Raw genomic sequence first — 12,871 nt, forward strand, 5'->3', positions numbered from 1 at the left:
GCCCCCTCAAGGCGCCCTCCCCGGCTGACCCCTCGCAGGAGGACAAGGAGGAAGTAAAGGACAGCCTGGAATACCGGCTGCGGCGGGAGCGCAACAATATCGCCGTGCGCAAGAGCAGGGACAAGACCAAGCGGCGCATCCTGGAGATGCAACAGTACATGGCAGAAAATGAGCAGCTGCGCAGCCGCGTGAGGCAGCTCACGCAGGAGCTGGATATCCTGCGCAGGTGTTTGAAAGCTATTATAAATTTGTTGTCATTGGTCAGTACAGAAATTAAAAGTTAAGGACATAAAAGAAAAGAGTATCGTTGGTAAAAAGGGCTAAAGGAAAGGACATGGTTTCTAAATCCGGATGGCTAGTTTAGACTAGAATGAAAATGGTAAAATGTTTACAGTAAGTCGAAGAGGGTGTGTAAAAGTATTTGGGTCGATTCAGCTGAACAGGCACCGGGTATTGATCCAAATTTGTATGATGTGCTTTCTGTTTTTGTCTCTGTTGTATTTTCTGTTTTTAAATTCTGATGCCTTTGTGTAATTTTTCTATCCCGCGGAACATACTTCCCCTACCCTGTAGACTTGCTTTTGTGCTCATAGAATCTGCTGCAGGGCACAGAGATGTGCCTGTAAACCTGTGTCTGGCAGCGGATTTGGTGGGCGCATGGGGAGGCGGCCGGCTGCCGCCTATCAGCTTAAACTTGGACAACACCAAAGCTACAACTGGACGGTCTTTTAAGAGTCTTATCTTGAGGGGAGTGGCTCTTGGAATCCGCTCGGGATGGGACTCTTTAAGACTGTTTAGTATTCCTACCCGGCTCCCCTCCTTTGTTGCAGGATAAAGAAAAAGTTTTGTGCTCCCACACTCGTTTCAGATCCTGTGCCTGGCCGGCCTGCTATGATTTCAGACCCTTTTGTGACCACGAGCTCTCTGCCAGGGCAAGACCCCCTGACCGGACGGCCTGGCTCGGCTCTGATCGTAAAGGAGCTGAAATGCATTGGGACCATAATCGTGCCCTTGCTGGAGATAAAGCTGGGCATGCCTGACGCAGCCGTGGACATCAGCACCGAGGTCACCACCAAGGACTTAAGAAAGAAAGAAGTGGTAAAGAAGGCGGAGCATGAGAAAGACGAGGTAAACCTGGACAAGAGGCCCCAACCTGTAAAAAGTAAGCTCGACGAACAGGAGGAGCGGAGGAAAAGGCGCTTGGAACAGAACAAGGCGGTGTGGGCCCGGAGGAAGGAGCGCACGGAGACCCTGCAGCGGGAGTTTGAGCGGCTGGAGTTCAGAAACGCGGTACTAAAGATACAGGTCAGGGAGCTGGAGCAGGAGCGGCAGCAGCTGATTCTCGTACTGAACCGGCGCCGCCCCACCTGCATTGTTCGCACCGACAGTGTCCCTGCCCCTTGGATCTAATATTAATGGCTGGCTGCGGTGCAAATGGTATAACTTATCCCCATAATTTCACTTAAATTTTAAGATTAAAATTTGTCCAAAAGAAAAGGGGGGAATGTGAAATTAAGATAGGATGGGGTTAAATTGGAATGTGAAATTAAGATAGGATGGGGTTAAATTGGAATGTGAAATTAAGATAGGATGGGGTTAAATTGGAATGTAAAATTAAAATAGAAAGGGTTAAAATGAAGTTGCTTGAGCTAACTGCATATTTTGCTTCTGTGCAAAATGCTTTGGCTTGCAAAATGCATTTTGTTTAAGATAACTAGACTTTAGCTGACCTTGTAATATGTGATGACTGTGCTAGCTGATTTGGTAACATGTGATGAATGTGCTAATGCTTTTATGAGATAATGGAGCATGTGATAATTATTTTAGGAGCTATGTTGAGTTTTTGGTTATGATGACCCCGTGTTTATGCCTACTCAAGGTCTTCTGTCCCCTCACCCTGGAAGTTTGTCATGCATCTTATGATGGTTTGTCATGCTGTGGTTTATCTTGTGATTCTTTGTGTCATGCTATGGAGATATGCTAATATTGTGGTTTTCAATCTTAAATACGCTGTGCGGTTGATGATTGCCGCCTCTCTTCTCACACTGCACCAGAGAGTGTTGTTGTGCTTAGAGTTGGCCCATCTGCGCAGATGTAATAAACTTCCTCTTGCTTTTATTGCATCGGTTGGACTGGAATTCGTGCTTCTGGGGGTCTCTCTCTACAGGACACCAATTTTTGGGGTCCTACACTGCCAATGCACCCCGGGAGGCAGCAGATGACAACCCAAGTGTTTGGGTGCTGCTGCCCCCTTGGAATGTTTAGGGGTTAAAAGGAGGCTGGGAAAGATTACCTCTGTGCTTTGTCTCCTGTGAAAGAATTTCCATGCAGACAGGCAGAGAGAAGAGCAAGATTTGTGTAAGCCAGAGACCTCCCGCGAAGTGGCCAGGAGCAGGGGCTCCAAGAGAGGCAGAGCCTGAAGGGACTGGTGGTGGTAAGGCTTGTAAGCAAGATTTTGGGGGACAAACTGCCAACCAGCTAAGCGGTCAGTCAGCTAACAATCAGTTATAAGACAGGAAAAAGCCCTCCAAAAGTCCTGAATTGTAATCTTATTTGTCAGGTCCGGCAGGCTCAGGATAAAACAAAGGAGCCTTAGGAAGGGAGGGATAGGTAACTTCCTTCTATTCTCATTATAAAACTAGAAACTCAGAAGGGCAGGATGGGCTCTTTTGTCTTGCTAAAGGCAACTTCTAGGGAGAAAAATACCTTGGGATTGGCACCGTGATCTCACTAGAGATAACCTTTGGGGGTAGCTTGGGGGTAGTGAACATTTTCTACTGGGACCAACCTAATTGCCTGTTGACCCATCTGACCCCTGACATTCACCATGACAGGGTTCTGGGTTCTGGGCTCCTGGCTTCAGGCTGGCCCAGCCCTGGCTGCTGTGTGCATTTGTGGAGTGAACCAGCAGATGGAAGATTCTCTCTCTCTCTCTCTCTCTCTCTCTTTCTGGTTGTTCTACCCTGGATAAAAATATAACTAAACATTTTTAAAAATTATACAATAAAATAGTATCATTTAGATATGATAATGGATGAGAAAATATGTATAATAGCATAATATTTAGTAAAAAATAAGATACTAAGCAGCAAGAATTTATACCCATATGTTTGCAATATTATTTTCTAGATATACAGATACACAGAGGTATTGCAAGAATATGCACAAGAATTTAATGGTAGTTGTTACAAATTAAGGAATATCATGCATGGTTTGTGGGCTTTTCCCCCTTCATTACTGATATTTGAAAGAATGTTTTTCCCAATGAATAACTGTTGTTTTAAAACACTGAGTGCAAGTCATAACAATCGTAGAAGAGTGTCCTGTGCAGTCCTGGTAACAATTGGAAAATGCCGCCAGGTTTTATTTCTCATTGGACTCCTTTGCCGTGGGCATCAGACTTCCCTTGGTAGAAAGTATCTTGTCTGTACCAATTATCCCAGGCACCCTTCTTGGTAAGGCATTTGCATCAGTGCCGCTCCAGGCTCTGTAGCAGGGCATTGCCATTGCTAACGTGTGATTTAACTCTGGCTAAATAGGAGTAGCTGGTCTTTTCATCCTTGATTTTGTTGAGCTCAACTCTGTTTCTGCACCAGGAAAAAAATAGTTACAGTTCTGAGGTTCATGTATTTGGGGTTCATCAAGTCTTTATTGGGGTTCATCTTATGTTCATAATGGAACATAAGAAATAGAAAATGAAAGAAGAGGAGTAGGATGAAGAATGAGAGGAAGAGGAGATATTAACTCCTGTCAACTCCATGCTATTATTGATGGTGTCTCCTGTTGGAAATGTTAAGAGATGTATTGGTCATTTTATTGTGTCTCTCATTTTACACAGGAAATCAGATCCTTAGAAACCATAAGAATTTTCCTGTCTGTATTTACATAGTCCCCACAACACTGAGGCTACATTGCCGCTAACCTACAACTTCTCCTTGCCTGGATAGTCATCACTCTACTTCATCTTTGATTTAGGACAAAGGAGGTTAGATTCAAAGGGAGACAGTTGAAGGATTTTTCTGTAAGTAAAACTTTTTTAAAAAACTATGAATATCATTCATTCACTCCATTCTCATTCTCCCTTGTTCTTTCTCTCTCTCCCTTCTACAAATCCCTTCTCCAAATACCCTATAGAAACAGTGGAACATCTGACCCTTAGAGACTGAATCCAGCAGACTGAGGAAACCTTAGAGAACCTTTTTCTCTTTCCTCTTCCTCTTTGTGATTTCCAAAAATTGAGAGATTTCAAGCTCATCACTTTGTTCCGATTGTTTACCTGGATATGCTTTTACCACATGCATTGCTGTGAGAGATAGTAACGTATCTTAAACTTTATACATCTTCATGTTGACAGCATCCTCTACAAATTACTTTGTGGCTCTGTTTCTTACAACACTTTTTCCTTTGCAACACATATGGTACCAATTTCAGATTTCAAAGGCTTCGTTCTTTTCAAAATATGACCTCTGTCTCCATAACCCATGTCACATTGCCGTTAGATGGGCACAGTGGGCAGAAGGAGCAGTTCCAACACCACCAAGCATGAGAAAAGTGTGGTGTGAGGAAGCAGGAATAAGACAATGGCTCTAGCTAATCATGCTTGAAATATGTTAGTTTTGCAAATTTTACAAAAATACCTGTTGAGAATGCATTGAAAGAATCCCTCCTAGGACCTTTACCTTGGAATGTAAGAGAGAGGTTTAAGCTCCATTTATTTCATATTATATCCACCATGCATAGCAACATACAGCAGGAAGGGCAAACCAATTTCTACAGTCAATCAAATGATATAAAACAGATTGACTAAAGTTTATTTTACGACATGAAGATACAATAAATGAAAGTGTCAAAGTAGGTGCAGGCTTCCACCTCAGAGCACTCCCGTCACTGGAGCAGATCACACTGTCCCGGGATCTTACCCTCATCCTCTCTGAACTGCATGGGTGTTTCCAATTCTACTCTTTGTTGTTGTTAAGATTTATCTATTTATTTGAGAGGAAGAGTTACAGAGAGAGAGAGAGGAAGAAAGACAGAGAGAAAGGTCTTCTATTCTATGCTTCACTCCCCAAATGGTTACAATGGCCAGAAATGGACCTATCTGAAGCTAGGAATCTGGAGCTTCTTCCGGGTCTTCCATGTCGATGCAGGGGCCCAAGCACTTGGGCCATCCTCTACTGTTTTCCCAGGTAATGGCAGGAGGCTGGATTGGAAGTGGAGCAGGTGAGACTTGAACAGGAGCCCATATGGGATACCAGCACTGAAGGCAGCGGCTTTATCCCCTACCTCAGCACTGGCCCCATAACAGTGTTTAAATAGAATGAGACTGGGACAGTGCTATGGCGTATTAGGTTAAAGCCCTGGCCTGCTGTGCCGGCATCCCATATGGGTGCTGGTTTTAGTCCTGCCTGATCCACTTCCCACCCAGCTTTCTGCTAATGTACTGGGAAAGCAGAGGACAGCCCAAGTGCTTGGGCCCCTGTACCCATTTGGGAGACTCTGAAGATGCTCTTGGCTCCTGGCTTTGGCCTGGCCCAGCCCTGGGTGTACCAGCCATTTGGGAATGAACCAACAGTTTGAAGACCTCTCTGTCTTTCTCTACCTCTCTCTGTAACTCTGTCTTTCAAATAAACTAATCTTAAAATAAATAAAAAGATAAAATATAAATAGAATGAAACACCATGAATAGTCAATGCTATTTTAGAACTGGACAATCAATAGCAGGCAAAGAAAAGCATACAATAACTGGTCTTTTAAAAATGATCTCTGGTTTTCAAAAATTTTTATTTATATGATCTAGAGGCACAGACACATACACACACACACACACTTAGAAGAGAGGGTATCTCATTCGCTAGTTCATCCCCACATTCCTTCAACAGAAAGCTGGCAAACTGAAACCAGAAGCAAAGGACACAGGCCAGGCCTTCCTGTGAGTGACAGGGACCCAACTGGGGCCACCACGTGGTGCTTCCCAGGGCCTCGTTAGCAGGAAGCTAGGATCAGGAGCTGCAGTTGCGACACGGGACACGGCCGTCTTCAGCAGCCTCTTCACAGCTGGGCCAAACAACCAGCCCCCAAAACGTTGCTACGTATTTTTGCTGTTTCAGAAGATATAGATCACAAAGAGGAAACACTATTTTACGGGTTAAAATCACGATAGGTAGAAAGTCCATGTGCCTTGGAGTCACATGTGTACCTGTCACGAATTGTGTAATTCAGAATTGTTTAGAATAGTTCTCGTGTGTAACGAGAAGGTAGCAGGAATCCTCTCAAAGGATTATGACATGGATCAAACACAGTACGATACATAACATCTCATAGAAAATCCTGGCGCTAGGTGTTTATTCAGTGAATGCTAGCTATTGTTAGGACAAGAGGCACAGAACAGAGAGGAGGCAGTGTACGAATTCACGGCCAGACCGAATTTATTCAGAGAAAATAAATCCATAAAGGATGACTGAGGTGGGTGACCAACTGCCCTCGTGCACATTGATGGAGCACATGGCAGAAGGCCCCAACTCCCAAGGGCCAGGCCTTTTTATGTTTTAGGAGGGCTGGGGATAGGGGTGGGGTGGGAGACAGCAGGCCCAGGGGAATTCCTGGAACTGGTCTTTCAGGTGTCTGTGTGGGGTGGGGTGTGAAGGCAACAGGGTGTGAGACCCAATTGAGATTCAATGGCAAGGAATACATTCCAGTGTTTGTTTATCTTTTGGGCAATGAGCAAGAATGGCTGAGGCTATGTCTTTGTTCCATCAGCTATTTTTTTTTTTCTCTTCTGTAAACTTGAGGTTATAACATCTATATAGGTTTGTAATGATTACAAATCACACCTTTTTGAATAAGCATAAAAATTATTTGTATATAATATGTGATCACTCAATTCCCTTATTCCCTTTTGAATAAAGAAAATCTTTATCAGTTTTACTCTGTGTCCCACAAAGTGACTGTGAGCTTGTTGAGTAACTCTTCTTTTTTCCTGGTGCCTAACAAGAACTTGTAATAGTGCTAACATATGCAGAATAAATTAAGAATCCCTGCTCTGTTACTAATATCATGTAACAAAAAATTGACATCAGAAATTTAGCTGCAAAATCAGTGGGGAAGGTAAATAAGCAATAGCAAATAATAATCACATCTAAACCTTTCAAATGTGAAATGAAATGTAAGTTTCTACACAGGTATAGACTGGCCAACAATTTGCCTTGGCTCTAAGTTAAATGAAAACCTACTCACATGCAGTTTTGAGGGCTAAAGTAATCTTCTTTATTTTTAAAACAGCTGAAACTGTACATTTCTAATATTTAAAGTGCTCAAAACCCATAAGAATTACAATATCATTTTGAAGAGAAGGGTTTGTTATTAACAACAGGAAGTGAACCGTTCCGTGGGTCATTTTACAGAATATGAGAAACATTGAAATGTTCATCAAAGGGCAGGAGGGCACATCCTAACCTTTCTTTTAGTCTTTGCTGATAGCTGGGTATAATCAACTGTTATCACTCTGGTACTGCCACCTAAGTTGTGGTATGAGATTTCCATATAAAACTAGCTCATTTCTTTTGATGTTTTCTTAGATTGCTGAAGAGATAGGAGAAAGCCTTGAGATCTTATTTCTTTTTGAAATTTTACTTATTCCATTTACATGCTTTCGCAGTGAAATTGCATTAACTTATAATCTCGCACACAATCATTTCTTCTAGTGTCTAATAAAAGGATAGGCAGTGGACACATAGTGGGCACATTTCCTGTGAGTGTGACGGGTGTAGTGGGAGGCTACAATAATGGCTCCTTAAGCCTGGGATGTGTGAATGGATGGAAAAAATATTCTCATATTTTTTTTGAAAAAACTGAAAAGGACAAAGAAATATATGTAAAAAAATAAGAAACGCATACTTCTTTACATAAAAATTCTTCTGAAAGAGAATTGTTTGATCCATCAGGGACTTGACAGTAAGGTTTCAAATGTTGGAGAAGACAATTTTTGTAATGTAATTGATGGATCTGACAGAATTTTAAATGTGTTTTTTGCTCATCTGTCTCTTATCTTTTTACATGATTTCTCTCTATGTATTTTTACATGTAAAATTCTATCATGCAAAATGTTTAATATTAATTGATCATTGTATTATTGTCTATTAGAAAATTCCTTCTCTATGCTCTCTTATGTTTAAAAAAAATCACTTATCCATCTTTAATTTACCTGAATCTATTTTAGTATATGATGTAAATGACAAATCTAGGTTCACTTTATTCATCTACACATATCTGATTGTTCCAGAAATGTTTTTGAGATTTTTTTTAGCACATTATTTGAAAGGTAAAGTCCCAGAATGAGAAAGATGCAGAGAGAAAAGGAGAGGGAGAGAGAGGAATCTTCCCGTTACTGCTACAATCCCTAAATGGCTTGCAGTATCTAGGGCTGGGGCAGTCAGAACCCAAGAAACTCCATCCTGGTCTCACATTTGGGTCGTAGGGGCCCAAGTGCTTGGCCCATTATCTGCTGCCTACTCAGGCGCATTAGTAGGAGGCTGGTTTGGAAGCAGAACAGCTGGGACTCAAACTAGCTTTCTGATGGAAGATGATGTTGCCATGATTGCAGCGTACCTGCTCCACCACAACACTGGCCTTGTTCCAGGAGCAGTGGCCAACTACTCACTATTTCTTATCTGATTTGAAATACCATGTTTGTTTTAAACCATGCAAAACTCACCTTTGTCATTCTAGAGAGAAGTGAAGGGGTTGCCAGTCTTTTGCAGAGGGAAATAAAATGGAGGATTTTAAGTTGTTAGTACCTCAAACTTTATTGAGAATTGCTTTATTTTTATGGGCAGAACTGTGACCTCCTCTGACGTGTTTTTCAACCTTACTTGACATCAAGGTAGTGGAAGTGATCCCATGCCCTGACAAACTATATCCAGGGACCCACTTAAGCAAAATTGTTGCTGTAGTTTGAATGCTGTATCCTGTTGTTATTGTTGACCCTCTTGCTGCTCCTACCTGACTGTCCTTAAAATCTATATTATTTGGCATTGTTGCTCAGGAAATTTGGATTTCAGTGGCTGATAATATGCACCTGCTTTTGTGAAATCTTACATATCCAAGAAGACATAACACATCCACAAGTTGGAAGATTTTTTTCCTCTAACTTGTTTATAATTTTTTTGCATGAAAGACTCTGAAAATATAAGTTACTTGGTGCCCTGCTGATAGGAAAGAAGGAAATGTACTGGGGAAAAACTCTGGTTTTCCAACTAGAAAATTATTTTTTTATTTATTTTGAGCCTCTTGCACCACAGTTGCTATGGTGTGTCTCCCTAAGGTAAACGAAGGAAATAGCATTGTGAGCTTGCTTTGAATCAACAGGGTAATTTTAAACATGAAAAGATCATAGTAGATATTAGGAAAGTATATATTTTAAAAGCATAACCTTCGAAATATTTCCTTTAGAGCTTGTTATGATTATTATTTTCAATGCATTATTCCTTCATTTTTCCTATTTGGAAGGGATTTATGGAACTTAAAATGAGTACACTGCCTTAATCATTTAAATTTTGTTTTTGCTTTGTCCATTAACATTTCAATTCAGAGAGAAAAAAAAGTCTGATAAAATTCATTATGACAGAGCCTCTGGATATTAACATGGAAACAACATAAATTTATGAATCACCCCACAGAAGTCAATATATGATAGAATATTGGCCATAATGGATGGGTTTCTGTCTCTTTTTATGAACTATAGATCTTTCTTTTTACTTCTAGTGTTTTCCCGTCAGATCAATTCATATATCCAATACCAACTCAAATTATGTTAAATATGAAATAGATGCAGGAGATCATTAAAATTCTAGCTGAGGTAAACTTTTATTGCAAGTTACTTTTTAGAATAAAGTACTCTTAACTTTCCCATTTGTTTTATGCAGAGCCTTTATATTCAAAACTGATGCCCTCTGTGTAAGCAGTACGGTTTGGACAACCTGTGGAGGTGCTCTGTGTTGCCCTGCATTAGGGTCTGTTTCGTGCATGCCCATGCTGTTATAATATGATTGGATAAGAAGAGGCAACAGCTTGCTTCTCCCTATTGGAAATACCTTTCTTACACTTCCTTACCTATCATTTCACTTGATTTTCTCCTCTTGAGTCTGAGCATATTTCTAGCCCTTCCTTAGAGAAAGGAAATATGCCTCCTTGTGCAGTGTGCTTTGGCTGGCCATATAGCCATTGCACACTGCAGTCTGCGGTCATCAGTCCTGCCCATGCTGGTGAACAGGACACACTAAAACACACTCTACTAAAGAGGGTGAATCAGGAAGCACACAACCATATGAGTTCTTAGTAAGTTCATTGCATTTCCTACTCAGGACAATTTCTAGACCTTTTCTTTGTGGGACCTACACTCCCTATAGCAGTATCCTCTTGAAGAATGGAAGAAATGGGAGCATCCTTCCTTGTAAGCAACTGAATGACTAACTCTCTGGATGAACCATTTAAAAGTCTTGGGACTTTGGTAAATACAATTAAGACTGGAAAACTCATTTTAAATATATACAAAGAAATGGAATACATGTGTAAATGACTTGAAAGTTTTCCAAGTGGGTAAAGTTTATTGTTATGTATCCAGGGAAGAAGAGAGTGGTGGTATCAATAGTATTGTTGATTTGGAGTAGACAGTGAAAGATGGAGAGGTATAGAAAGTCATTAGGTAGGCCAGCACCATGGCTCACTAGGCTAATCCTCCACCTGCAGCACCGGCACCCCAGGTTCTAGTCCCGGTTGGGGTACCGGTTGCTCTTTTTCCAGTCCAGCTCTCTGCTGTGGCCCAGGAAGCAGTGGAGGATGGCCCAAGTGCTTGGGCCCTGCACCCCATGGGAGACCAGGAAGAAGCACCTGGCTCCTGGCTTCAGATTGTCACAGTGCGCTGTCAGTAGCAGCCATTTGGGGGGTGAACCAATGGAAGGAAGACCTTTCTCTCTGTCTCTCTCTCTCACTAACTCTGCCTGTTAAAAAAATAAGTCATTAGGTAAGAATTTGGGTCATCAATAAGGAAAGAATGATGTATTTTATGTGTGTGTGCTAAAAGCCATTTATACTACATTTTATATATTTTGTGTATGATTTAGTGAAACTATCAAGAATGCTTTGGATATGCAAAATTTATATTTAGCCTTGGTGATTAGTATCTAGGCAGTATGTAAGGTAAAATTTCACTGTATAAAAGTATTCTTGAAATCTCTACTATGTTTTTCTGAATTCTACTGCATGAAAATTAACAGGGAAAAATAATGAAGGCCCAGAAATGATCATTGACTGGGTCTCAACAGGTGCCAAAGGACTTTGACACAGTTACTTCATTAAAGTGCAGCTAACTTTGTCTATGCAGGAATATAGATACCTCAATGAGAAATTTATGTTTGATATTTCTCCAGAAATACAAGTTGGAATTATTTAGATGGATAAAGGGGATGAACAAAACCATCTTTGATGAAATGCTTTTGTTCTCAAACATCGTATACAAAACACAGAGTGAAACAGTGTATATAAATATATATATATTTATATATTTTATTTTTATATATTTTATATATATATATAATGATTTTTTTCTTTGACAGCATATTTGCATTTATTTAAAATTATTTTTCCCCAGTAATTTTCATCTATCATCTACATTTTCAGTATTTACATTGTTGACTGGCACATAGTAGAGAGAAAGTTCTCAAACCTCTCTTTTATTGCTATGACTCTGCTCAATGTCAGATACATAAACCATTGTCAAGACAACAGTGGAAATCAGAGACAGACAGACACAGGAAGATTTGCAGGCTGTATGAAAAGGGCGATCCTAACTGAGTACAGCAGTGGCCACAGAAAGCAGAAGGTCAGATGCTCAGAACATGCCACTCTAATTGTCGCGGTGATGAATGTGACAGTTGTCATAATAGAGAGCTGGGTCATCAGTACGTGGTCAGCACAGGGGGCATTTGTCTTCCTCCGGGCCCTGGGTCACAGATGGTCCCCTGTCAAATGTTCTTGCACTGCACTTCTAGACATGGCCCATTCCTGACAATCCTTCTGAACACTGCACTGCTTGCTTGGGGAATCAGTTTCTCAAGGGTGGATGGATTGTCATCTCTTCTCTCAGCAGTATTGCAGCTCCACCTAACTCCTACCACATCTCACCTTAGTAGCCTTCATAATGTTCGTCCATGTAATGTGGCTACTTATGTCAGGTGAACAATTAACAACCTGTGTGACCTATAATTGAATGTGAGGTAGAATTAGAAGTAAAGGGAACGGGGAGAAGTATGGCCTTTGTCATTGAAACGTTTCCATTTTCTCCCAAAGGATACATTTTTTTAACACCCTGTGCCTTAAAAGTTGTTTTCAGTCTCTGGTGGCCATCGCTGGACCCCATTCCACTCCACTGTATCTCTTGGTAGATCATGTGGCTCCTCTCCCTGAAGAATTCAGTGAGAAATCTGACTGCAAATCCTGTTGCGGAATGACAGGCGGCTGACACTGCTGAGCGAGGAGATGCCTGTACTGCGGGGCACAGCCCGGGTACTGGGAGCAGACCCAGGCTCCAAGGGGCGGCTGGGCTATTAGGAAGTTGCAGCGCGGTCTCGGCAGCTGAAAATGAGACATGAATCACTCTCTGGGGAATGGGCCGGAGCTGGCTCCTGGAAATCCTCCTGAAGCCTGGTATTACAGCTCTGGATCTGCTGCAGACTGGTGCTAACTAATGAGCTGGCTGAGCTGGCAGAGAGACCTAGGAAAGCAAAGACAATTAGCGCTCACTCTGTTTGTCAAGATGCAAAAAAAACACGCCACCTATGGAGCGATTTGTGAAGCTACCTTTTTAGATAATTCTAAA

At 41.4% G+C, this 12,871-nt stretch overlaps 2 protein-coding genes across 2 annotated transcripts in view; both read left to right on the plus strand.

Annotated features, from left to right (window-relative positions):
- Positions 1-12,871, plus strand: part of CNTNAP2 (contactin associated protein 2) — a 1,725,059-nt gene that overhangs the window by 252,682 nt on the left and 1,459,506 nt on the right. The window lies entirely within an intron of this gene.
- Positions 892-1,410, plus strand: LOC133759472 (jun dimerization protein 2-like). The gene has a single exon (XM_062190561.1). The coding sequence runs from the start codon at positions 892-894 to the stop codon at positions 1,408-1,410; it is 519 nt and encodes a 172-aa protein (XP_062046545.1).

This window comes from Lepus europaeus, chromosome 1, assembly GCF_033115175.1.
Source record: "Lepus europaeus isolate LE1 chromosome 1, mLepTim1.pri, whole genome shotgun sequence".
Taxonomy (NCBI): domain Eukaryota; kingdom Metazoa; phylum Chordata; class Mammalia; order Lagomorpha; family Leporidae; genus Lepus; species Lepus europaeus.